The sequence below is a fragment of the Saccopteryx leptura genome, chromosome 2, assembly GCF_036850995.1.
Source record: "Saccopteryx leptura isolate mSacLep1 chromosome 2, mSacLep1_pri_phased_curated, whole genome shotgun sequence".
Classification (NCBI taxonomy): Eukaryota; Metazoa; Chordata; class Mammalia; order Chiroptera; family Emballonuridae; genus Saccopteryx; species Saccopteryx leptura.
In genome coordinates, this window is record NC_089504.1 from 257,317,527 (window position 1) to 257,345,337 (window position 27,811).

The window sequence follows — 27,811 nt, forward strand, 5'->3', positions numbered from 1 at the left end:
GTAGTCACAGTGAGCCATCCACAGGAGAGCTGGCACCAGGCACGTCTGACTTTGCGTGAGCATCCGCCCTCCCTCCATTCTGCTCATGTCCCATTTCAGTACTGAACTTGCCTTTAATCGAGAAGTCCCCACGTGTATGTAATTGGAGGGCGATGCCAGTTAGCTTCCAGTAAGGAGGGGCCAGTCCTCAATGAAATCCTACAGCTAACGCTCGCCCTGTACTTATTTTTGCTGACAGCTTTCCTCTTTACCTTCAACTGACCCTTGTACCAGAAGTGCTCACAGTCCCAAAATCATCTGCTTAGATCAGCACGGCATCTTTAATCATGGTAGAGGGGCCGGAGCCCACAGGTATTACTGGGTCCCAGTCCGAAGGAGGAGCTAGCTAACCGGTACCGCAGTCACAGAACCGCTGCAGGGCCACAGGCTCCGTCGTGGAACCGAAGCCCCGAGGAGGGGATGTCCCAGGCATTGTGGAAACAGGGACCTGACTTCCCATGGCACCCACTAGTATTTACAAAGCTACTTGAATTTCTCTGCTGGTCTTCACTGCTGTTTAATAACACTGTTTTTGATGGAACGTATTTTCTTCTGACTTCGAAAAGGTTCTTATCTCCAAGGTTACCACAATAAAGTCAGCAACATGCCAGCCGTTGGGTCTCAGGATTAATTAAGACCGAGAGAGATGAAATGACAAACTGGACTGACACCGGGAGCGCTGAGCTCTCGCAGGGACGTGTCCACTGCCGGTGTCCCCGCAGCGAGACGCTGAAATGCAAAGAGAACTACATAGATACTATATTGTCACAGAAATATTTTTTTTATGGTTAAGTTTTTAAAAAATTCTGTAATTTTTTATATTTCTTTAAAGGTAGCATAGTTTATTCAGAGAAACACTGGAAGTAGGAAATTTTGAGAAGCAATCTTCATCTTAACTGACAGGTACCATGGAGAAACTAGATTTCTACACCAAGTAATGGAAAATGAACCACAGACGAGTCTCGTTCCAACACCCGGAAAAGGGGAGAGATGGACGGACGTACACGCATGCACACATCAGCTGAGTCTGTTCAAATAGTTCCATTGCTGAGCTAGATTCGCTATGGAGACTCTAAAAAAATGCTCATTTTCCTGGGTATTTTGTCAAAAAAGTATTATTATGTTATTTACAGTGACATTTGCAAAGAGTGGAGAGACCTGAGATAACATCCCGTAATATGTAAGACTTTTCTCTCTTTAAATGTTCTTCGTGAACTATAGAATTTAGCAGTTACATTTAGATATTCATAACTTGCGGGTGTCTGGAGTATCTCTTAATCTGCCTTCCCCCCTTCAAAATTCTTTCCCTTCTACACAGAGCATTTTTGCTTCTTAGTGCTAATCCCGTAGGACTTTTAAAAAGATTGTTTCATACATTTTGAATTAAAATGAACAAAACCAGACAAAACCAACTCTATCTAGGATAATTTCCCCATTTCAAATTTAGAGTTGTATTTGTAGGTCAAGGTGCCCAAGCGCATAAGTTGCTGCAGAACCTCCAATTTCAATATGAAAGCTTCCTCATCGCAACAGAGGATTCATTTTTACCAACTTGTTTAAACAATACAAGGAGGTTGACACATTTTAGAGTTAACATGTTTTATTGTCATGAAAACAGACTGAGATGGTGACCCCAGCACTTGGTTGGCGACTGGCTGATGGCCACCCAGGCCCCTGACCTCACGCTCCTCACTGCTGGCTACTTGACACCTGGTTGTCCGGCATGCATCTCCCGCGGATGGTCAGCAAATGCGGAAACTGCAAACCTAAGCGGATGATTTTGGGGCCACGAGCACTTCTGGTACAGGCTTAGCTGAAGGTAGAGAGGAAAGCTACCAGTGAAAATAAACACAGGGCATGTGTTAGCTGTGGATGTTGTTCAGGACGGGCCCCTCCTTGCAGGAGGCTAACGGGGAGAGGCTGGACCATGACTTGGTAGACATTTTCAGAAACTATAATGACGTTCTCCAATGATTTTAGTATCTTCGACTTTATGGTGCTGTATTTCTGTGCTTTTCATATTGTTTAAAATTCCCATTTCCATAATTTAAATGCCAAGAAATTATTACACATTCCCTTATAGAGTCAAAAACAGGTTTACTGGAATGTTGTCAGTGACAGCTGAAGGCAGAGCGCTCACAGCACACCTTTGTTACACTCACACACACACGGCAACTGCCTGCAGAGCAGCCGTGTTGTGAGGATCTTGCGAGTACCGGCCGACGGCTCCACGGGCATCCTGACCGCCCCTCAGCGCATGCTGCGAGTCCTGGGGCCGCTCCAGCCACGGAGATGTCACGCTCCGAGCCGGCTGCACACACACTGAACTGGCAAGTATCCATTTCAAATCAGATCCTTGGAACCCAGGAAAACAGGCTGGCTGTCTTGGCCCCACACATAATTAGTAAAAGCACATTTTGCTAGAAGGGAAGATAATGGGACATTTCTCAATGCTCCAATTTGAAGTGATACTTGCCTCTTAATTTCTTGAAAAAGAAGTTTTGAAAGTTATATACATGGGTTTCTTTTAAATTATGCAGCGATCTTTTATTGTTATTGTCCCGCATTTTGTTTAATGCAGATCTCTTGTCTTCAAATCAAGTACGGTACTTCACAACTGTAAGAACTGTGAGAGAAAAAAGGAGCATGTCAGAAAAAGGTAGGCCACATTAGAAACAGTATTCCTAAAGGCGGCTGTGTCTACTTCCGGAAGCAGGTCATGTAGCCTGAATGTTTGGCTGTAACGACGGACAACCAAAGGGAATGGAGAAGCAGGCGCATCACAAAGCCACTGAAGTGGCTAATGCTGGCATTTTTATCTAATAGATTACGGCAGAACTTTAGCATACAGCTGCTAAAAGTTTTAAACTACATAATAACATGGGAAAATCTATTAATAAGAAAGTATACATAATCTCAGTTCAAAAACATGTTTGTATATTAATAGGAAGACCTGACATATCTACAATAGTTATATTAACTGTAGTTGTCTCTGAGTGGGAAGGTCACAGGTGAACTGTATTTTTCTTCTTTATGCTGGTCTATATTTTCCAAGTTGTCCACTGACAAGAAGGAAGTTCTGAGATGTCCTACGTTAAATGACAGCAGGGTGGAAGGCAGAGACTTCCTGCCCAGGACCCAGTCCTTTTCTGGTTAGCATTTGGTTCAATATCTTTCTCTGTGAAAAGCTTTCAGCAATGAAAGTTTCTGTGTTTAACGTATTGTCAGGAGCGCCACCCCATCTTTTCAAGGAGCAGAAAAGGACGTGGCTCCCTTGAGCTAAATGTGGCGCCCCTAGCGGCACTGTGGGTGGTGCCCACACCTGACACCGATGCCCACAGCTTCACTGGGCTAGGGAGGGGGAGCCCTCTGGAAGAAGCCATCGGGTATATGTGTGAAGGGAGGGGGTGTCCTTCAAATGTTTAGTACCACATGGAGGGGTATCCCTTAGCCCGACTGTCCACAGAGGATGTCCAGGCAGTGGTGCCAGGAGGTGGTTTCCTTATCTGATGGCTGAATTATGGGGGAAGGGCACACCCCTGAGTCACTTTTGTTATTATTCTGTTATTCACCAGTCAGTACCTGTCTTTTTTTCCCCCCCGTAACTGAGCTTACTGTGACATCTTGTGGCCATCTAATGTAATTACAGTTTGGGTTCTCTTGGAGGACCAACGCCATCTGGTTTTAACACTGAAATTATATGGTGACTTTCACTCCAAAGAAGAGATACCACTGCTCCTTCTGGCCCCTTAGGGGTGCTTCCAGGTGACTAGAAACCTTTGCAGAAGTGTTTAGAGTCATTGGATAAGATATGTAGCTGTCTGACAGGGTCCACGACAGAGAAATACACCCCCAATTTCAGGGTTAGAAGGAACTTCTGTCTTGTCGGGTACACATAAGTACTCAAGCCCCCTGAATACCGGTAGCACGGTGCCCAGGCCCCTCTGAGTCACATAAGGAAGTGGCCACCAACCTAGGGAGTGGCACTCGTAAGTAGCACATTTCAGACCCAAAACAATTTCTTGGCCTTGGTTGACGAAGAACAGAACTTTTAAATTACGGGAAGTCAGAGCTGCAGAACCTCCCGGCCGTCCCAAGGGCTCTGCCAGCGCTGTCTGCGTAAGAAATACGGGGCTGAATTGGGCATGCTGTTATCTAAAAGCATCCCCAAGACATTTCAAAGAAAATTTCTTTCTTTATAAAAGGGGGAGATTAAACAAATAAGGCCTATTTGGTATGTAAAAATTATATGGGAAGCAGGAAGCATTGTCAAATAAAAAATAAATGTATTTGTATGCATAGATTATTACTAAGATGAATGTTCTTTTTTTGAAATTGTATAAAACTTCCAAGACTCTACAATGTCCTAATATTTTCATTTGCATTCCAGTCATCTTAAAATGTGTGTCACAGAGCAAAACAAATCTGTCAGGTATGTTGTCATCAGATCTTCAACTGTGTCACTTTTTGTCATTTACACAGGGAACTTTTGCTCTGACACTTTTAGACGGTATGCTTTATCTTCAGGAAAACTTCTGGAAAAGACATCGGTAAGATGTGTCCACACCCCTACCGGAAGGTCCCTCCCGGTGCCTCCCACCTGACAGTGGCTGTACCGGGGTCACCAGCACCCCCTCGGACCCCAGGCTCCGTCCAACCTAGACGGGAAGCCGCTGGACTAGGGAAGTAGACTGCTTCTGCCCAGGGGTCTGGGCCAGGCCAGCACACACCTTAAATACTGAACTTTACTGCATAATTCTCATTTTATAACTGCTGTAGTCATCTAGTTCTTAAAGTACTGACGATTGTCATCACACTGTGGCATGCCAGTCAGCTCCCCTGTCTCAGACTGCCTGTTTGAAGTCGCTTTTGTCATTAGAAGGATAAGGACCTAGGTGTATATATTCACTGTGAGGGTACAGACTCAGGCACAGAGCTACGCCTCAAGCAGTTTGCACAACCCCCCTCGCGCTGCTACCTGGAACAAGGGGGCCAAGTCCCCCTTCCGGGAGGGCCCTTCTTCCCTGGCGGCCACTGAGGCTCATCTATGGCTGATTCTTGATTTATGCACTATGTTCTAGAAAGTCACCACAAACAATGAATTACTGACTACCGAGCCATCGCTCCTAGGGAAAATACAGGGTTAAACTCCTGTGTGCCTCTGGGTACGACACTTTGTCAACCAATTAATATATAACCTCATTTCATGTGTTTCTGTTCAAAGACAGCTTACGTAGCATACATTGTCTAGTCAGTGACGCTGAATTCAGGGCCAGCAGCATGGAGACTCGGGCCTGCATGAAGCCCACCGGACGAACTGGTTCTCCTGAGGTACAGCCTGCCGGCCGGCACTTACCAACACCAGGCAGCCTTCGGCCCTGCACCTGTGGGCCGTGTAAACAGCGAGGCCATCCACGCAGTGCACAGAAGTGTGTGAAGCGTGGCACTGACCAGTCTGGGAAGGACACTGGTTTACTCTACGAGAGCAAAACACCAGAAGGTGGACACAGGCTCATCAGACCTGACGGGCTCGCGTGTGTCAGGGGCTTAGACTCGTCACTGTTTGAACACAGTGACTGAAGGCACCTCAGGACCAGTCTGGGTCACAAACTAATGCCAGCCAGCAGGCAGACGCACAAACCCTGAACCCACAGACACGGGTGAGGCTCCACTCCATTTCTTTGTAATGAAACTCTTTTCTCTTAAAAAAGGGAATATTGCCATGGAATATTTCAAATGGTTATTCGAGACCCTTTCTACAGCTTCATCGAGTCCCCGTAAACACAGGTCAAGAGCCTTGGGGAAAAGGAGGTATTGAAAATGATCTCACTTTACAAAGAATATTAAGGATATTAATGACTGAAATCAAGCTCAAATCCAAAACCATACAAAAATATCTGGAGAATTTACCTAGATTTTTCCTTCAAACACCATATTAAGAAATGTAAGCTGCCACACCTGAACGTTAATAAGCAGAAAGTGGGCCCTGGCTGGTTGGCTCAGTGGTGGAGCATCGGCCTGGCGTGCAGGAGTCCCGGGTTCGATTCCCAGCCAGGGCACACAGGAGAAGCGCCCATCTGCTTCTCCATTCCTCCCCCTCTCCTTCCTCTCTGTCTCTCTCTTCCCCTTTCGCAGCCAAGGCTCCATTGGAGCAAAGTTGGCCCGGGCGCTGAGGATGGCTCTGTGGCCTCTGCCTCAGGCGCTAGAATGGCTCTGGTTGAAACAGAGCGACACCCTAGATGGGCAGGGCATCGCCCCCTGGTGGGCATGCCGGGTGGATCCCGGTCGGGCGCATGTGGGAGTCTGTCTGACTGCCTCCCCATTTCCAACTTTAGAAAAAATACAAAAAAAAATAAAGCAGAAAGTGAGTGATGGCCCAGGTGTGAGAGTGGCCGTATCTGGCCTTCCATGGATCACGGAGCCCCGAGATTGTGGCCGGCTCAGGAGCACTGTCGGAGCTCGGGTCAAAGTCACTACTCTCAATCCTGATAGTCACCCCGGGCAGACTGAAAGTAAATGAAAATGAACTCAGAAACCAATGATACTCCTCAAAATAAATAATGCAATCAATACTTACTGATGATCACCAACAAAAGGATAACAGCAACCAGAGCCATGATGGCTTTTATCTACAACACACAAAAAGGCGTAAGAAAGGTATTAATATTAATCTTGACTATATTCACGTGACCATTTATTGTGCTAGTTACCATATTACACTGATTAATTAGTGAATAGGATCATTCCTCAAAAGGTTTTCAACTTTTTTTTCATGAATAATCAGGATTCTCCAAACTCGGTTTTACTTGCTCGGATTTTACTGTTCCAGGCTCACTGCACAGTGAACAGCACCAATCAAAGCTTCACAGATCGGGTTGTTTGAGTCTAGAATTTCTTGCACTTGTTTCTAACAAGAGCAGGAAAAGTACGGTAATTAACCTACTGTTAAAAAGCCTCAGGACAGGATGAGTAACAAAGGCATCCAATACAAATGACCTAATATATATAGTATGAGACAGCATTTTTATGGCATTACCATATTTCCCCATGTATAAGACACCCCTCCCCAATTTGGGATCTAAAAACTGGGTGCATCTTATACAGTGGTTATAGATTTTTTTACTTGCATTTCCCGCTTTTTGCGCTCATTGTTGAAAACAGTGATTCGTCATCAGACACAGATGAAGACAAGCTAATGGATGGGAGTTTTGACAGTGATGAGGAAGTTGTATGAAATTTATGATGAATAAAACTTGAGTTTAATAACTTTATGTAATACATGTTTTCTCAAATGTCGGGCCCCAAAATTAAGGTGTATCTTATACATGGGGAAATATGGTATTCTCAAAGTATGTGAGAATTCTGTTTGTTTTTGCTCCCTTTCCTTTTTCTTGGTGTTTTTATCTCTGTTTTGAGGAAGAGAATTTAGAGTCTTCATGAATAACCTTATGTAATAAATAACTTGGCCAAGAGGATTCTGTGTGGCAGTTTCACCAATGGGAGGAGAAATCTCAGGGTAAGTCCTTAGTGAGCTAATTAATATTTTAAGCTTACATCATTTCTCTCTATAATATTGTCATATCCCTCATTTAACCCTAACACACATAAATTACACATTGACTTGATTTTCCTGATGAATTCAAATGAGTTTTATTCGCACCAAAGATTTTCAGATTGTTGATTAAAGATGGTTCATTCAGAAAAAGATGCCCAGTTATTATAAACACATGAACATTCTGAGCATCACAGGTTGTAACCAGAGGTAGCCAACTAAATGTTTCCAACATGAACTGTTGGTGACGCTGCACTGCTCTTACATTCATCACAGGGACAAAGTGATGGGGAAGCTCTGCAATCTGGACACCAGGGTGCCTATTAAAATTATTAATTGTGGTAACACAAAAATGCAGATCAGATGGATGCAGGAGGTTCATTATCAGTAGGTGTCTGTGTCCCCATTATACTCTAAAGTACTTAGCGACAAAGGGATTCTGAGAATATATGGAAGTTTCTCTTATTTAACCTAAAAACATTCCTAAAGCAATCTGGAATTTTCCAGTGGTTTTTCACCTGTCCCTCAAACGTGCGCCCATCCGCTCCACCAACGGCACTAGGCTGAGAAGACATAAATGCTAAGCACCAGCATCAACTTCAAAACAGTTCAGTGGTTTCCTTCCTTGTTTTTTTTTTTTTTTTTTTTTAACAGAGACAGTCAGAGATAGGGACAGACAGACAGGAACAGAGAGAGTTGAGAAGCATCAATCATCAGTTTTTCATTAGGACACCTTAGTTGTTCATTGATTCCTTTCTCATATGTGCCTTGACCGCGGGCCCTCAGCAGAGGGAGTAATGCCTTGCTCCAGCCAGTGACCTTGGGTCAAGCTGGTGAGTTTTGTTGGTTTTTTTTTAAGCTGGTGAGCTTTTTGCTCAAACCAGATGAGCCCACACTCAAGCTGGTGACCTCAGGGTCTCAAACCTGGGTCTTCTGCAACCCAATCCAATGTTCTATCCACTGCGCCACCACCTGGTCAGGCCCTTCCTTGGGTTTCTAACACTGCCAGAAATGCACACAAGCAAACGACAGTACTGTGTCGTGCGTGTCCACAGCTCTTCCTCCAAGTGACACGGACAAATCTGCTGCTCTCTAGACATGAAGAAGCCTCCAGTCCTGAAGGTGGGGTCGGGGTTTCTCCCTCCCAACCCACTGGCTACTTTTGTTCTCTATTTATTTTTAAAGTTAGATGTATTTCATAGAAATAAAATTCACTCCCCCTTTTTTTTTTGGTATTTTTCTGAAGTTGGAAACAGGGAGGCAGTCAGACTCCCGCATGCGCCCGACCGGGATCCACCCGGCATGCCCACCAGGGGGTGATGCTCTGCCCATCTGGGGCGTCGCTCTGTTGCAACCAGAGCCATTCTAGCGCCTGAGGCAGAGGCCATAGAGCCATCCTCAGTGCCCAGACCAACTTTGCTCCAATGGAGCCTTGGCTGCGGGAGGGGAAGAAAGAGACACAGAGGAAGGAGAGGGGGAGAAGTGGAGAAGCAGATGGGTGCTTCTCCTGGGTGCCCTGGCCGAGAATCGAACCCATGACTCCTGCACTACCAGGCCAACGCTGTACCATTGAGCCAACTGGCCAGGGCCTAAAATTCACTCTTTTAAAGTTCATTTTGATGGATGTTGACAAATATATAGTTGTCACCCATCACAATCAAATATCTGACATTTCTAGCACGCCAAAAAGTTCCCTCATGCTCTGCTGTGGTCAATTTCCACTCTCTCCCCTGACCCACCTGCAACCTCTGATCTACTTTCTGTCCTGTGTCCCTTCTTTTAAGACCTTCCTACATCACCATCATGAAGTCAATCCAGAAAACAGTACTGATGGAGACTACCTAAAACATACCTTCAAAATTAATTCAACTTTCCCCCTTAAAACCATACAATTCCTCTGATCTGAACCCCATAAAATACAAAAGCTTTAGATGTGGCTAAGAAAACTCGGCAACATGCACACTGAGCATTCTTCCCGACTACATCATGTGTCGTGTGTGTGAGTGGGGAGGAGGAGGGAGGAGAGGGTGAATGTGCCGTGCCGGGGGCGCGGGGGAGGGGGTAAATGCGTTGCGTGTGCACATGTGTGTAGGGGGAGAATGTGAATGTCTCAAGGACCTTCTGTTCTTCCAGATGTCTATGAAATAGACAACTTCTATAGAAATAGAGGAGTTAAGGAACACAGAAAATTTATTATTTAAATAATTTAAAATAGAAAATTTAAATTCGAGGCAAGAGGAGCAATAGGGCTTGTTTCTTTCCCAAGTTCTGTTTCTGAAAGTTAAGAGGTTTCTACAGGTACATGGACAAAAATAAGTAAATCCAAAGCAAATCTTGGAAGAAATCCTTAGTATATGTGAAAGTCAAGTTTAGAAATTTATTGCCCAACTTGAAAACGAGAGACTAAAAGCAATGAGTTTACGTCTAAGGTTTCAACAACACTAAAAATGATCCATAGAATCAGGAGGAAAGAGATTTGCTCACAGCGATGAAATCTTAAAAGAAACATTTTCTGTTTAATGATTCGTAGCTATACTTGATTTAAGAAGTAAATTCCTTTCATGTAAATGGGTTGCAGGAATACATTAGTATATAACAATACTCATTTTCTCCTTGTTAAAAATTTCTTTTATTTCTTATTTCTCTGAAATAATGATAATAGATCATTTTTCTTAGCCACACTTGCCATATTCTGACATATAAACTGCACCCCGCCCCTTTTAAAAAATCATCTTTTTCTTTAGCTTTTCCTCTTTTTAATGTGGATGTAATGCTACAGGCTGCTCCAAAAGGTACTGATAACAAAGTATAAGACAAATTAATATTCCTTATAAATTTATTTTTTTTAAATTTTTAAAAATTTTTTTGTGTTTCTCTGAAGCTGGAAACGGGGAGAGACAGTCAGACAGACTCCCACATGCGCCCGACCGGGATCCATTCGGCACGCCCACCAGGGGGCGACGCTCTGCCCCTCCAGGGCGTCACTCTGTCGCAACCAGAGCCATTCTAGCGCCTGGGGCAGAGGCCAAGGAGCCATCCCCAGCGCCCGGGCCATCTTTGCTCCAATGGAGCCTCGGCTGCGGGAGGGGAAGAGAGAGACAGAGAGGAAGGAGAGGGGGAGGGGTGGAGAAGCAGATGGGCGCTTCTCCTGTGTGCCCTGGCTGGGATTCGAACCCGGGACTTCTGCACGCCAGGCCGACGCTCTACCACTGAGCCAACCGGCCAGGGCCTTCCTTATAAATTTAGAGGTAGCTAAGTAATTTTTTAAAATGTAGATAATTTTCCATGAGGAAGTCCATGAAAACACACTTTTAGGCTTGCCTGATTCAATTATTTCTGTTCCCAAAACCATTAATTCAACACATATTTATGAGTTCCTAGAGTCCCAGTTCAGGAGATACAACAAGCTAGGCAACCACAATCCGCCCGCCTGGAACTCACAACCTAGAGCCCTTTCTGCTGGTTTCTGCACAGCACGTGAGTGCTGGCCCGCCCTTCCGACACATCTGATGGACTTACTTTGCATCCGCGCCACCACATCTGCCTCCGAAGCTGTTTGGATCTGTTGCTAAACGCAGTGGCGTTATCCGATAAGCTTTCTGTATCACATGGGGGACGGAGAAGGATTAAACGACATCACAGGATGCTCTTATCTAGTCTCACAAAACCAAGGAGATACCAATTTCTACTTCTGCAAATGCATCCCCTTTTAAGCATAAAAACAACATCCTCCTTTTCCTCCACCCACAAATGTTGACATTCTGTATTGATAAAAATAAAAACCCAAAACCCAAAAGATTGCCGCAGGTCCGGCTGCTCAATCCATTTTTACAATAAGATTAAGAGAAGACTTTCCCAGGCCTCAAGCCTTGCAAACAAACTTATGAATTCCAGTAAGAAAATACTCTTGAAAAATTCAAGAACTTGGCACAGCTACATGAAAAAAATTGACATGTGGAGGTTCCATTCTTAAAAGGCACCAAAAGTGACTGACTTAGAAGCAAAACAATATGAATTTTGAAAGTGGTTAAGTCAGATTTTTGTTTAAACAAGTCTATTAAGGGTTAATCAGCTATTCAGCCGTTCATCATTGAAGCAATATCTGAATGCCTAATATGCGCCAGGAACTGCTACCCGCACAGAGAGCAGCATCTGTCGGTAAGGAAAGGCACTGAGTTACCAGAGAAAGCAAAAGATGAGACCTTCAGGGAAGTCTGAAGCGTGTGCCGTGGTGCCCAGACTGTGAGGAACACAAAGCCCAGCAATGTCACAGGAAAAAGATAAACTCCACTCTGACTCCGCAACAGGGTAGTTTTAGCTCAGCCAATCAGTTAAAGAAATATATAATGAGATGATTCACAGTACGTACAGGGAGCTAAAGTTAAAACATGACAGTCATAAATTAAGAACCAAACACCACTAACTTAAGTCATGGTTCCTACACTTTTGGTAGAAAAATGGGAGAAGCAAACTATCAGCACAAAGGTTAATAATATCAGGAAATACGTGAAATGTCTGTACCTGATTTGTCTTGGAGTTCATCTAGTCTCTCTCCTCTTTCAATGACTTTTGTAATATTTTCTTGCATGACATCAATAACTTCATCCACCTGATTCTGAACACTAGTTTTAAAAAGAGATAAACAAAATATGTAGTTTTCTTTCAAAAATTTTAGTGTTTTTTTTTACGGAGACAGAGTCAGAGGGATGGACAAACAGACATGAAGGGAGAGAGATGAGAAGCATCAATTCTTTGTTGCAGCTCGTTAGTTGTTCATTGATTGCTTTCTCATATGTGCCTTGACCGAGAGGCTAAAAAAGAGCGAGTGACCCCTTGCTCAAGCCAGCAACCTTTGGGTTCAACCTGGCGAGCCCACGCCCAAGCTGGTGAGTCCGTGCTCAAGCCGGCAATCTTGAGGTTTTGAACCTGGGTCCTCCCCGTCCCAGTTCGACACTCTATCCACTGCGCCACCGCCTGATCAGGCAAACATTTTATAATTTTTGAAACTTTCATTAGACATGGTAGAAAATAGCGAGTTCTCAGAATAATTCAGCTATGAAATGGTTATGGTATGATGGCTATGTTCTTCCATTTGCAGGCTTGAGTTCTCAGGAAATAAAGACAACATGATTGAAATAAAAGCCACATTGAACCTGTAGTTTAGTTTTGGCCCATTTCCGCTCATTCAAGGGCCCGTCAGACTGCTCAGTGACTGGCAGAATTAGTCCCCCAGCTTCACTGTGGTCAGGCTCAGGCTCAGTTCTCCGCTGTCAGGCATGGCCGGGGGTGGGGAGCTCAGGGTGCTGGCAAACACACACTAGGACTGACGGAGACAGAGCCCGGGCAGGACGCAAATGCCAAGGGTGCTAGAGCACACCGACGTTCAGGGGTGTAACTCCCGCTGCCCGTCAGTTTTCTCTTACACAGTGTTTAAGACAGCTGGCACACCAGGAAGGTCTGAAAACCCATCATGGAGCAAAGAGGACACACTTTCTGTTGTTCTTCAAAATAAATATATGATTTTCTTCCTTTATATCTGGTGAGGGCGACCTGTTCTATCCAAATTTCAGCTGTTCAATAGATTTAATATAAATTCAAAAATGTAATAATTGGTTTTTAGCTGCCTCCTCTCCAGAGTACACTTGGTGGATTTTTTTTTTTTTTTTTTTTTTTACAGAGACAGAGAGAGTCAGAGAGAGGGATAGATAGGGACAGACTGACAGGAACAGAGAGAGATGAGAAGCATCAATTATCAGTTTTTCATTGCGACACCTTAGTTGTTCATTGATTGCTTTCTCATATGTGCCTTGACTGTGGGCCTTCAGCAGACTGAGTAACCCCTTGCTCAAGCCAGTGACCTTGGGTCCAAGCTGGTGAGCTTTGCTCAAGCCAGATGAGCCCGCGCTCAAGCTGGCGACCTTGGGGTCTTGAACCTGGTCCTCCGCATCCCAGTCCGATGCTCTATCCACTGCGCCACCGCCTGGTCAGGCCACATGGCGGATATTTTAATGTCCACTTTTCCTCTGTTACTCCAGTCCTCAGACAAAAACTACGTTACATTAACTTAGAAAAGAAGTAACGGTGACACCTTGATTTCAGGATTTTGAGACCCTGTGCAGAGGGCCCACTTTGCAGTGACAACTCCTGAACCATGGGAAATGTGAGATGATAAACATGTCTTTTCTTAGGCTCCTAAGTTCAGGGTACTTTGTCACACAGCAGCAGAAAGCAAAAACATCCTGTGTAGAACTCGAATCGACTTCCTTGTACCTTGGCTCTCCAGTTCAGAATCCATGAGGCAGGATTAGGCTAATTGTGGACATATTTATTTCTTCACACCAACAGCTACCTGACTAAAGGCCAAGAATCTCACTAAAAACGTGATACCCATTACAGTCCCCTTCCCACTGTGTGCCTGCCATCTGCACCCAGAAGCGGGGCAGCGGCCATCTCTCCTGAGCATCTGAACCGGAGCCATTCAGTGCCTCTTCCACAGTTATTCTTCACAGCCTGGTCAGGTCCAGCGCTCTTCTTGCCCTGTACAGTCCTCCTCCCTTCCAGCCAAGCTTATCTCTGTCTAACATTACGCTCTACGGCAGTGGTTCTCAAAGTGTGCACCCTAGAAGATTTCCAGGTGCGCCCTATGGTATTCCAGAGAAATATGTGCCTGTTGGGGACCAAAAAACCAACAGGGTTTTTGGAGTTTAGATTTTGGGGGGGACAGAGGTGTGGGAATTGGCTATAAGCTGACAGTCTGTCCAACCCCCCACCTCACTTGCCTGATTAGGTGGCAAAGGCTGTTCAGCTGTGGTGCTGGATTGTTTACACTACCCCCTATGTTCCCCGGAAAGACTGGAGGCAAGTTTCTTCTATCCTTTGTCTGGTGTAAAGTTAAGATGATATGTATGGTGGCAGTTTTCTACACTTGGTAAAATTCTTGGGTTGCCTTGGAAACATGATCAAAGATCTCATTGATTTGCTAATGGCCCACTTTGCCCTATAAATAAAGCAAGATGTGGTTTTTGGGTGCGCTTTGTTCTTGCCAGCAGCAATTACAGGACCCTCCTGACCCCGTATTTTCTTAATTCCACACTGTTCCCACTTGGGACCTGGAATTACTAGCTGCATTGGTTCGTGGCATGTGCCCAGATATAAAAATAAATATAGCTACTCTATTATACCATTTCATTATGAAATACCGCTTTTTGTTAACACATCGTATTTTATTATTAATACATCATTATATTATTTTTAGATAAATACACCCAAATAAAATGGATAGATTTCTCAAAAAGAAGCGTGATATTGAAGAATCCGATTCTGGAAGTGAGCAAAAGTTAAGTGTAAATAAAATAGGACTTGAAGGCTGAGGGGCAGAATTTAATTTATAGCATTTTCCATCACTTAACACTGAACAATACAATTGGATTAGAAACCCATCCATGGAAGCTTCAAGTGATTTTGGTTTAACATTAACAGAAAAAGAACTGGCAGCTATATCCACTGATCGTGGATTGATGATTAAACATAAGGAATTGTCTCTTGAAGCCTTTAGGGTTTCTATAAAAGAAAAATATGTGGCAATATCTAAAAAAGCTTTGAACATTTTACTACAATTTTCAACATCCTATTTATGTGAATTAAGATTTTCTACCCTCAACACAAGAGTAAAAAGAGAGGAATGCTTTAATGTATTGATGAGGAAATGAGAGTTTGCCTTTCAAATATATGCCCAAACATTGAAGAAATCGCTAGGACACATCAAGCTCATGTTTCTCATAAACACAAGAATGAAAAAACTTAACACATTTGTGCCAGGACCTGCCGAATTTACTAAATCTTACTAAGAATGTATCTATATATGATATATAAAAAGATAACTTTTTTGTCGGTTTTTTAAATTTTCTAACCCCTTTTACGAATTCTAAAAACCATAACTCAAAAACTGTAACATAAAAGTGTTTTTTAATGTCAGAATAAATTTAATTTTTGTCATATTTATTTTGTTTAATTACCATAAAAGCACGCTTGGGCTTTATATTTTTTTCTTCAATATTTGACTTAATTATTATAACATATTTCTCAGAAATCTGTATATAGTGTGCCTACAATAATTTGTAGGATTTTAAATGTGTCCCGACTTCAAAAAGTTTGAGAACCACTGCTCTACAGCGTTATCACCGCCAAGCCTCCTCGGCTACCGCCTACTATCCATGCAGCACAAGCCTCAGACTGAAAATCACCCATAACACTTAGATCAAATATACAGGTCAGGGTAAGTAATCAATATGAAAAAGCCCTGGAAGTATGTAAAAGACAGCTGTACTTCAAAGAACCAAATCTACTATCCTGCTCTTATTCTGAAAATGGGACTCATGCTATAGATTTAAAACCAAAACAGACCTTGATTTGTGCTAAATAAAGAGATTTGACATGAGGCAATCAAGTTAAGAAAAACCAGGAACCAGGAAGTGCATTCCCTTAGCTGTAATTCAGAGGTAGCTTTGTGAAAACAGAAAGAATTACTGGGTTTTTAAAACCTAGCAGTTCTAGTTTGTCTGAATCAGGCCTCAGCAAAGATTTTTCTATAAAGGGCCAGGTAAATAAGAGACATCTCAGATTCTGTCAGCCATAAGCTCTGTCACAACTAGTCAAATCTGCCACTGTCGTCTGAAGGCAGCCAGAGAGAATAAGAAAACAAACAGGCATGGCTGTGTTCCAATAAAACTTTATACACAAAAGCAGGTGGCAGCCAGATATGGCTCAAAGGCAGCAGTGTGTCCACCTGTGGTCCACACAGAAAAATGATAACCATTTAAACAAATGAGTATCTCAGAAACTTACTGCTTAATTTTGTCATTTCTAGGTCCAAATCTTGGTCCAGATGGTCCCCTCCTAAAATCAAAACACCAAGTGCACATGAACAATTGAGAGCATCCGAAAGACAAAAACGAAAACAGAAAATACAATCAAGCTGAATTCTAAACACGGGTCAGTCATTTACTGTAAGAAACCACATTTACTGATATTACTGGAACTGCAGGATATGTAATCGTGTCTGTCCTTTGTTGGTACTTAATGCTGGCCACAACCAACTTCTTCTAAATATTGTAACTTTCAGAGAAATTAGGGTTTATATAACCTTAGTTACACACAGGATGTTCTAATAATTAAACTTTGAAATACCGTAACTGAAGTGTCAGTGAGTATGGATTGCTTTATGATCGATTACAGAAAACTAAAAGTACAATTCACCTTGAATTGGGGCTATAATGAAACGCTGATTATCAGGGATGGATAAAGAGAAAAATCCATTCAAAACACTAAAAATTTCAAAGTAATTTTTTTTTTTTTTTTTTTTTTGGTGACAGAGAGAAGGATAGAAACAGACAGATGGGAAGGGAGAGAGATGAAAAGCATCAGTTCTTCGTTGTGGCTCCTTAGTTGTTCATTGATTGCTTTCTCATATGTGCCTTGACCAAGGGGCTACAGCAGAGCGAGTGACCCCTTGCTCAAGCCAGTGACCTTGGGCTCAAGCTGGTGAGCTTTGCTCAAACCAGATGAGCCCACACTTAAGCTGGCGACCTTGGGGTTTTGAACTGGCGTCCTCTGCATCCTGGTCCAACGCTTTACCCACTGCACCACCGCCTGGTCAGGCTCAAACTATGGTTTTTGATTACTCATCTTAAACTCAACAATGTGGCTAAAGAGAAATGAAGGAATCTGAAAATATCAACATTTCTCAAATTATTTCTCTATTCTAGTCAATGTATTATTTTGATTAATGTGTTTTAAAATTCTAGAATTAAAAGAACTTTTGGATATTTTAATTAATTATCATTCTTCTGATAATAGAGAATAAGGTATAAACTATAAAACACAAAAGAAAACAGATTCTGTACTAACGGAACACAAGCTCCGCAGTCTGCATCCGCCCAGCCCCTGGCAGCCTCCCTTCTACCTGTGTCTCTATAAACGTGACTACTCCAGGGACCTCATGCAAGAGGGATCATACAGTTTATCCTCGTGTGACCAGCTTCTTCCACTTAGCGTTAACATCTTGAAGGGCACCCATGTTGTAGCATGTGTCAGGATGTCCTTCTTTAAGACTAATACTAAAAATCCACTATATGCATATATCACATTTTGTTTCTCTCCATCCACTGATGGAGACTTGGTTGCTTCCTAACTTTTGGCTTTTATGACCTTTTGGCTACTATAAACATGAGTGTTGATTAATTTTTAAAAATTATTTCAAGAACTTTGGTGTATCTCCCTTTCAACACACAGACAAAACCACAGGGTGTGGAAGTCAGACTTGACACAAGAGTGCTAGTTTTGTTGGTGGGCCCTTTGGGAGATGCCCAGTGTTAGGTGGGAGTGGACCTCTAGCAGTACACTGTTGCCTGAAGAGTTAGTGTTCCCTACAAGGGTATCTAAGTTACATCCAGGTAACCACTTACTTAACCACAGCGTCTGGCCTTCTTTGCAATACTGTTTCTTTCTGACAGCTGTGGCACAGACTAAGGCTTTTTACCATAACCAGCACTGTCAGCAATTAGCTTTGTGATTCTATGTAAATCTTGTCACTTGTAGGAAATTATCTTCCCACTTTATCTGTCCTTCCTGCAAAAAATGATACTATTTCCTATAATTGGATTTGTTTCATATCCTGTAGACTCTTTTTGTTCATTGCTTCATGGTTGTCAATTACTTTCTTTTTTAAAAAAATTTATTATTATTTTTCAAAGAGACAGAGAGAGAGTCAGGGAGAGGGATAGATAGGGACAGACAGACAGGAACGGAGAGATGAGAAGCATTAATCATTAGTTTTTCAATGCGACACCTTAGTTGTTCATTGATTGCTTTCTCATATGTGCCTTGACTGCGGGCCTTCAGCAGACTGAGTAACCCCTTGCTCGAGCCAGCGACCTTGGGTCCAAGCTGGTGAGCTCTGCTCAAACCAGATGAGCCTGTGCTCAAGCTGGCAACCTTGGTATCTCAAACCTGGGTCCTCCGCGTCCCAGTCCGACACTATCCACTGCGCCACTGCTTGGTCAGGCTCAATTACTTTCTATATAATGTTTGTACTGGGGAGGAGCCTCTACAAAAACCTTCACAACATTACAGCAAAGAAGGAGGCAAATGCTGCCTCTCAGGCACAGCTCTCCATTACCCCGTGGAGTAAACTGCAACAAGACGCCATGCCTCCTGACTTTGCAAATACAAACCCAGGCCTGTATGAGAGCCCTTTCTAAACAGAGCTTCAAATTAGGTCAATTAATTTTGACAAAGTATCAAGGCCATTCAATGGGGAAAGAATAATCTTTCCATCAAATGGTGGTGGCACAACTGGATACCATATGCCCCCCCCAAATCCCCCAATTAATCATATATAACAATTAACATAAAATATATTATAAATATAAACATTAAAGCCAGATCTGTAAACTCTTAGAAAACAAAACAGGAGAAATTCTTAGTGACACTGGGTTTGGAAAAAATAGATTTTTAATAAATTAATAAATTCATTTCATCAAAATCAAAACTTTGATATTCAAAAGATACTGTTGTGAAAATGAAAAGATTTACTGGCAAATAGAGAAAAAATATTTGTAGGACATATCTGACAAAGAACTTGTTTCTTAAATACATAAAACTCTTAAGACAAATTTAAAATTGGGCAAAAGATTTTACATATTAATTCATCAAAAAAGAAATGAGGATGAAAAATATGTACACAAAAGATGCTCAATATAATTCATTATAAGGGAAATGCAAATTAAGACTGTAACGTGATACCACTGCACGCCCACATGAATGACTGAAACTAAAGATCGAGTGCATGGAGCGTTGACGAGGATCTGGAGCCTAGAATTCTCATACAACGCTGGTGGGGATGACATGGGACACCACTTTGGAAAAAAGCTGTATACCCACCCGCCATTTTACTCCTAACCATTACCTGAAAGAAACAAAAGCAGATGTCCACACAAAAACCTACAGGAAATGTTTACAGTGGCCTTGTTTATAACAGCTAAGAATTAGAACTACCTCAAATAGCCATCAATAAGCGACTGAGCGACTGAACTGCAGGGTGTTCATACAATGAAGTACTCCTCAGACATAAAGAGACACAATTGATAGATGTGACAGCATGGATGACTCTCAATATGCAGTGAATTAAGTCAGTAAAAGTAGAGTCATAGTTCACAGCTCCATTTACAAAAAAAAATTCTAGAAAATACAACTATAGTGATAGAAAGCAGATCATTGGCTACCTAGGGAATGGGAGAATGACAGATTACCAAGAGGTACAAGGATGGCTGTGTTTATTACTGTATTTGATTTTGGTGATGTTTCACAGGTGTGCAGAACTCATATTGTAAACTTTATATGTTAATTACATCCCAAAAGAGCTGTTAAAAAACTTACAGAAAAAAATCCTCTTCTTCATCTGAATCATCTTCCAAAAGATTTCTCTGTTAAAAAAAAAAGAAAGAAAAACAATGACTTGAGTTTTCAGATTCCCAGGGCTTATAAACTGTCCAGAGGTATAATAAAACAAGCTCTGTCCTGGTAAAATTTCTGAACGCCGAGCTTCCAAGGGGGAGAGTAATGACATGTGCTTCACTGGGAACTAAACACACAGAATCACATTTGCAGACTTTCCAGAGAAAATGCTTTAAGAGCGCAAAGCTATGACTGACTACAAGGCAGAGGTCACCAAAGCAGGGTGGGAGTGAGGAATGCGGGCCACCAGGCGGAGCCAGTCCCTTCTCCTTCTCCCTGCCTTCCAGTCGCTCTCCATTCACTTTTCATCTAACAAATGTGCCTGGGCATCTCCTGTGTGCTAGGCACGGTGCTAAGTATCCAGCACCACCTTTGAAGAATAGAAAGCTATCTGATGGTGACAAATGCTATGCAGAGAATTAAAACAGTGACGAGATAGAAAGTGACAGGGTGACTCAATGAGATTAGGCTGTCATGGAAAATCACTCTCAGAGGTGAAACCAGAGCTGAGATCCAAATGACAACAAGGAACAACCAAAGACCAGGCCAAAGAGCGCTCACCGGCAGCCGAGGGCCTGGTGGCTAAAATATATTAAGCAAAAACTACTTAAATTACAAGAAGAAACAAATACATTTGAAATTATAGGGAAGATTTAGCATACTGTTCAGAGATGGAGAGACCAAGAAGACAAAAAAGAAATTAATTAGAACTTGGTAGCAAATTTTATTTTCAAATAGCCAAGAAAAGAATAAGCCACAAAATAATTATAATAAATTCCCAAAACTAGAGGTCACATTCTCTGGGCATAATGCAATGGAACTTAGAACAAATGACAAAAGGAAATTTTAAAACATTCTTCTAACTAGCATTAAAATGGAAATGGAAATTTAACAGACTCATCAGAAATGAGTGTTTCTGGGAACATCACTGAACAAAATCACAGGACACATCAAAATAGTACTTAAAAGATGATCTTAAATGCATTTATTTATGAAATCACAAAGACTGAAAAGATATGAAATATATATTTAGCTCTTAAAATGCGTAAGTTATTCCTAAGCAACTCACAATCCCAGAAGTTTTAAATATAAGATTAATGGACTGGATTATATTAACATTTAAAATATAAAAAACATAAGACATCATAAACAAGGTTAAACAGCAAGTAAAAGATTGGGGGGAAAAAATCTGCAATATACTTTCAGACCAAAGGTCTGATGTCTGTATTATATAAAGAGCTCTGACAAACCAATTCCCAATAGAAGAGGAACTAGCCAATCACCATATGAAAAGAGGTTCTAAGTCAGTAATATTCAGGGAGATGCTTGAATTCCTTCAACAAATATTTCTTGACCAGTATTCTAGCTAATAAGTAACACATTTTTGATAGTTTGTTTTAGAGGATGCTACTAAAGATAAAGTATTTGTATTATAGCTGTACAATGAGAAACAGCCATTAAAACCAATGTTTTTATACCCATTCATTGAACAAACATGAGAGCTAGAAATACAGTATCACAAAAGGCTAAAGGGACACAATGAAATAGCACTTCACATGTAAGCAGGCAGATAATTAACAACTGTTGGTGAGAAGACACTGGTGGTGAGGAGAAATGTGGAGTAGCTAGAATATCCACACATTGTCTGTGGGCATGTAAAAACCAGGCAGCCCCTTCGGGACCATCTGGCAGTTCTTTAAAACACTGAATGGGGAGTAATTCTATTAGTGGAATTCAGCAATTCCACTCCTGGGTATACCCAAGATCAACAAAAACACATGTTCACACAAAACCTTGTCCATGAATATTCACAGCAGTGGTATTCATAATAGCCAAAAAGTGGAAATAACGCCTAATGACTATCAACTGATGAGTGAATAAATAAAATGTGGTATATATATCCATATAGCAATATTATTCAGCAATAAAAAGTACTGATACATACTATAACATGGATAACCCTTGAAAACATTCTAAACCAAAGAAGCCAGTTAGAAAAGACATCATATTGTATAAATCCATTTATATAAAATGTCCAGAAGACAAATCTAGAGCTCTGTGGTTGCCTGGGGCTGAGGGGATGAGGATAATGGGGGATGACTGTTAAAAGGTACACGATGTCTTTTTGGAATGATGAAAGTGTCCTAAAATAGACTGAGGCGATGGCCGCACAATTCTGTAATGTACTAAAACCCACCGAACTGTCTTCTTTAAATGAGAGCCAAAAATACAACAGAAGGGGACTCCAGAAGTCAACAAGGAAATATCAGCCTTAAATGACACATGGGCTTAACTGACATTTACAAACTTTCCATCCCAAAACGGGAGAATGAACATGGGACATTCTTAAGGTCAGACCATATGTTGGGACACAAGTCTCAATAAATTTAAAAAGACTGAAATCACACTAAGTACAAATGTACTGACCATAATGGTGTAAAATTGGAAATGTAGAGTATATAGGTGTCATATTATAAAGTTGTACATTTGACATTCATATATTAATCAGTGTTACCACAATTTATAAGAATAATGCTAATTCCTTCCCTCAAAAAATATTTATTGCATACTTACTGTAAAAGTAACCTATCTACAATGTTCGTACCAAACATTGTCTCCAAAATGGTGCATAATTTCTAGATGCATACATATCTACACAAAATGGAATAAACTAGAAACTGAACATTATATAAATATCACTCTGGATTCTGGGACAATCACTGGACCAAAATCCTTTATATGTAATTCCAAAATCTAAAAAGTTTAGAAAAACCAAGAGATTTTGTAAGATTGGAGCCAAAACTCATTTGGATGAAAATCTGACCTGAACTGATGCTAGCTAATTTACTTATACATTTTATTTATATATCAATACTTAGTATGAGACATTGCATTGAAAAGTATGAATGTTTGGTGGTGCTGCTCCAGACCCCCTAAAGCAGGGGTCCCCAAACTACGGCCCACGGGCCACATGCGGCCCCCTGAGGCCATTTATCCGGCCCCCGCCACACTTCGGGAAGGGGTACCTCTTTCATTGGTGGTCAGTGAGAAACGCAAAGCATGGCATCGCTCACATACAGTACTACTTCCAGTGACGTGGGATGCATGCCTCACGGCTCCGGAAGCACGTCCCATCACTTGTTACATCTGGCAGTGACAAATATGGAACCGGACATTGACCATCTCATTAGCCAAAAGCAGGCCCCTAGTTCCCATTGAAATACTGGTCAGTTTATTGATTTAAATTTACTTGTTCTTTACTTTAAATATTGTATTTGTTCCTGTTTTTTTTTTTACTTTAAAATAAGATATGTGCAGTGTGCATAGGGATTTGTTCATAGTTTTTTTTATAGTCTGGCCCTCCAATGGTCTGAGGGACAGTGAACTGGCCCCCTGTGTAAAAAGTTTGGGGACCCCTGCCCTAAAGTCTGTTATACAATATGCATCTAATTTTCTACAATCTGTAATGTTCTAAATTCCAACCACATTTGCCTCCTGAGTTCTGAATAAGATATTGCATATTTGTATACAATTCCCTTGGAGAGAAGAGACTGGAGAGAAGCTGTGATCAGTAATGGAAAAAGAATTCAGCTGAGTCACCAATTTAAGTAACATACACTTTTTAATGTTTACTATGATGGGATTAGGATATAGACATAAATTTCAGATTTTTCTAAATCAAATTACTTACAAAGGGAATGAAAACACATTTAAAAAATTTTTTAGGGGAGAGGGGAGAGGGAGCAAGAGAGAGAAAGAAAGATAAACGAGGCGTATCAACTCTTAGTTGTGACACTTTAGTTGCTTACTGATTGCTTCTCATATGTGCCTTGACCAGGAGGCTCCAGCTGTGCCTGTGACCCCTTGCTCAAGCCAGTGACCTTGGGCTTCAAGCCGGTGACCGTGGGGTCATGTCTATGACCCCATGCTCAAGTTGATGACTTCGGGGTTTCAAACCTAGGTCTTCAGTGTCCCAGGTCAACGTTCTACCCACTGCACCACCACCTGGTCAGGTTCAATCTTTCTTTTTAAAGCTTAAGATTCTAAACTTACCCTTTCACTTTTCACAGAACCAGTGACATCATCATCATTTAAGTGGCGCTTGAACTTGGGAGGCATATTTTTTTTACTCCAGAAGTACTCTTCTACTTCCCGGAATAAGTACTCACCACCTTAAAGAGAAAATACATTTTCTGAGATGTGACACTTCTGGTTATAAAGTACTTATAACAGAGTACAGGCTCTATGTGAAGAGGTCTCCCACACTTCCCCAAGTTAAACTACAAGTACTTCCTTCTCACTCGCTCCATTCCAGAGACTCCCACACTAGGCCTCAATACATAAGAAATAGTAAAAATCATGAGAAAAATGTATCTAACTTTCTTAGAAGAACATATGGAGGAAATCAGTGACAAAGTTTTTATTTTTATTTATTTATTTTTTTTGTATTTTTCCGAAGCCAGAAACGGGGAGGCAGTCAGACAGACTCCTGCATGTGCCCAACCGGGATCCACCCGGCACGCCCACCAGGGGGCGATGCTCTACCCATCCGAGGCGTTGCTCTGTTGCAACCAGAGCCATCCTCAGCGCCCGGGCAAACTTTGCTCCAATGGAGCCTTGGCTGCGGTTGGGGAAGAGAAAGACAGAGAGGAAGGAGAGGGGGAGGGGTGGAGAAGCAGATGGGCGCTTCTCCTGTGTGTCCTGGCCGGGAATCGAACCCGGGATTGCTGCACACCAGGCCGTCGCTCTACCACTGAGCCAGCCGGCCAGGGACAAAGTTTTTATGAAATGAAAAAGCAGATTGTATAGGAGGGGAGAAACAGGAGGTGCCTCCCTGAAAATGAGACTTTAAATGCTTTAGGATTTCAACTTGAGAGTTAGAGAAGACAGCGAACATTTCTAGTTCCCACTTTAGGTTAGTTGCTTCAACAATGCTTCAGTTCCCTCATCTGTAAAATAGTGCTTTCTAGGCTTCTGCGTGGAGTTGGGATGGTTTCACCAGATAATATGTTCAAAACCATCTTGTCAACTTGTTAACATCCTGTTCTGAAGCATAGCCCTGGGTGTTTCCAGAAAAGGGATGTTTAGTAAGTACTGTGCAACAAAGCCAGTTTTTTTTCCCCTATAGAAAGTCTCACTGCCTTTTAAATGCTAATATGTATTGCGATTTTCCCAAAAACTGCTTTAGTATGCAACATACTCAAAAGTTTCTTGAGAAAAAGCTGACACACAGATGTAAGTCTTCAGTATCCTGGGCTAGAAGATAGATGAATGAGAACAGCTCAGGAGTGCCCGGTGTGTTACTATGGCTGGGGACTGAGCGCAGGGATTTACGTGTATTTTCTGTTACTCCTCTGGAGTAGGCACTGGAAAACAAAAAGAGCACTAAGACTCAGTAAAGATAAGTAATTAATAGTGTTAGTTTCTCTGCTCATTGAAACAGCAGAGACACAGGCCTAAACTAATCAATGGCTGTGTATGATTGGTTGTGATATATGTTCAGTTAGTTGCCCACCAGGGTACATACACATCTGTGTCCTAGAAAGACCACTTCCCTGTAACAACCTAGCAGCCCTCTCTTTCCTTTTCCGCAAGAAGAAACCAAAGGCAAAACAACTGATGATTCCTAGTACAAAAAAAAAATACACTTGGGTACAAATCAACATGCAATTGTCACAATAATTAAAAAAAAAAAAAAAAAGAAGAAGAAACCAAAGGCAATTTTCAAATCAAGTATAGCTAGACATCAGTTTGTTGGTTAATGTTATCCAGTAAAAATAAATAAATAAACAAGCCCAGAGACCAGTTTCATAAACCAAATAAAAGTTTAAGTTGGCTTCCTATCAAAACAACTGATAGATGCTTTTCTTTGATCAAAAATACTTCCAAACCAGAATTTTAACCATGTGTAACAAGAAACAAATTCTTGCCACCTGAGTAAACAACTCTTGAGTTCATGCAACAATATTTCTGTCATGTACACCTGGCCCATTTTATTTATCTTTTATTTCAGAATAATTCATTTGTGTAGAAATGTTACAGAGTGCATAATAAACAAATGACAAAGGAAGCAATGAAGTCCTGAGCTTTTCATTACACCTGTAGTTTGTATGCATGTTAAACCCCACAGAGGGGGGCTGCCTCAACGTCTCAAAGCAAATTAACAGACTGACTTACATAACATCTACGAAATTACAGTGAAGCTAAAAGCTTCCTGGTCAACAAGACCCATGTTCAGGTCCCATAATCCAAGGATCAGCCTCAGGAAGGCAGGAAACTAGTGTGTGACAAACAGAAAAGCCATCAGCAAAGCAGGAGGCGGATTAATTAACCATACATCATGAACCACAGGCCAACTGACATGCGTACCAAACAACTCATGGAAGAAAACCATGCTTAGAAATCGTAGACTTATACATATTCTACCAAGGATGACTTCTTCAAAAGACACGCACGCACTCAGGTGTTCGTGTCCAAGTATACATGTCAATAAGAGTCTTCACGATGCAGTGCAGCACAGAGGGCAGAACAGCAGTGCAGTCACCTAAAAGATGTCATCACTGGCTGCTGCTTAAGTCAACCTCAGGCGTGTACAATGTCACGTACGTATTTTTGGAAGAGGCAGGGCGTTCTCTGTTCGGGGGCTGTACACGTCACAAACTCCTAACCTGTTGTTTAATTAACGCTAGCAAAGAAGTAATCTCCAAACCCTCCGTGTTTCGTTTCACTCAGGGCTGGCCCCTGGGCAGAGGCTGCCCGGTCCGCGCCCCCGCTTCCCCATTGCTCGCCCGCAGCCCGGGCTGGTGCCGTTTCCGGGGAACCGGGGAGTCGCACCGGACAAGGACGCAACTATCCCCAACCCGCCGGTGCCATGACTGCCCGCACCTGTCGTTACAAACCCAGCCCGTTAAAGCCCGACACGAACCGGGCTCACAGCCGACGGCTCCCCGCCCCCAACCCCCTGGGGCGCCCCAGGTCTGCTCCTCACCCCGCGCTCCCCGCCGCGCACGCTCACGGGGCCCGGCCCGGCCCCAGCCTCCTCCCGCTCGGGTCACTACCGCGACCCCCAGGCCGGACGTTGCGGGGCCGGGGCGTCGGGTCCGTCTCCTTCCTCCTCACCACCCCCGAGACCTGGCCGGGGCCCGTACCTGAGCCTCCCCGGGACGTCTGCGGGAACGAGCTGGCAGCCGAAGAAGGCGGGCAGCGGAGGCAGCGGGGGCCCACCCGGCATCGGCCGAAGCGCCGCAGCTGCACCCCCGCTCATCGAGCCCATCGGCGCTCCGCTGCCAGGCGCCAGGCGTGCGGGGGAGGGGGGTGGGGCCAGGCCGCGGAGATCGCCGAAGGAATCGATTTGCCCTCGGCTCTCTACTCTGAGACCCTGGCAGGTCCGGACCCGGGACCCCAGGGATAGAATGTGCTATGAAGGATCAACACCTGGTCCCCGAGGGCCCAATCCGGCCCGGCGTAGGTGCAGGGCGTTCGAGGGAGGCTGAGGCAACTTTAAGAAGTCACTCGGGGCGGGGCAGGTGATACTTTTCGAAGGAAGCCAAGGAGAGAAGGGAGGATGGCTCCGAGCCCAAGGACCGGCTTCGGATAGTAGGGTTTTTCTGAAGGAAGATTGGTGTGATCCCTTGTTACTAGAATCAGTTAGACTTAGGGAGACCTATTGAGGGTTTCTAGGGCACGCTCCTCATTTTAGACATTAGG

General features: G+C 42.7%; 1 protein-coding gene across 2 annotated transcripts; it reads right to left on the reverse strand.

Annotated features, from left to right (window-relative positions):
* Nucleotides 1–1,136: 1,136 nt before the first annotated feature.
* On the reverse strand, nucleotides 1,137–27,400 carry VAMP4 (vesicle associated membrane protein 4). Of its 2 annotated transcripts, XM_066371516.1 has the most exons (9): nucleotides 27,253–27,397; nucleotides 25,305–25,470; nucleotides 24,158–24,276; nucleotides 20,027–20,073; nucleotides 16,436–16,486; nucleotides 12,113–12,213; nucleotides 11,111–11,190; nucleotides 6,617–6,668; nucleotides 1,137–2,665 (listed from the first exon to the last, which is right to left on the reverse strand). In XM_066371516.1, the coding sequence occupies exons 3-9, from the start codon at nucleotides 24,221–24,223 to the stop codon at nucleotides 2,637–2,639; spliced, it is 426 nt and encodes a 141-aa protein (XP_066227613.1). In that variant the 5' UTR covers nucleotides 24,224–24,276; nucleotides 25,305–25,470; nucleotides 27,253–27,397; the 3' UTR covers nucleotides 1,137–2,636. The 2 variants fall into 2 exon arrangements, with proteins under 2 accessions (XP_066227613.1, XP_066227612.1); XM_066371515.1 differs by lacking the exon at nucleotides 25,305–25,470 and having other exon boundaries at nucleotides 27,253–27,400.
* Nucleotides 27,401–27,811: the final 411 nt, after the last annotated feature.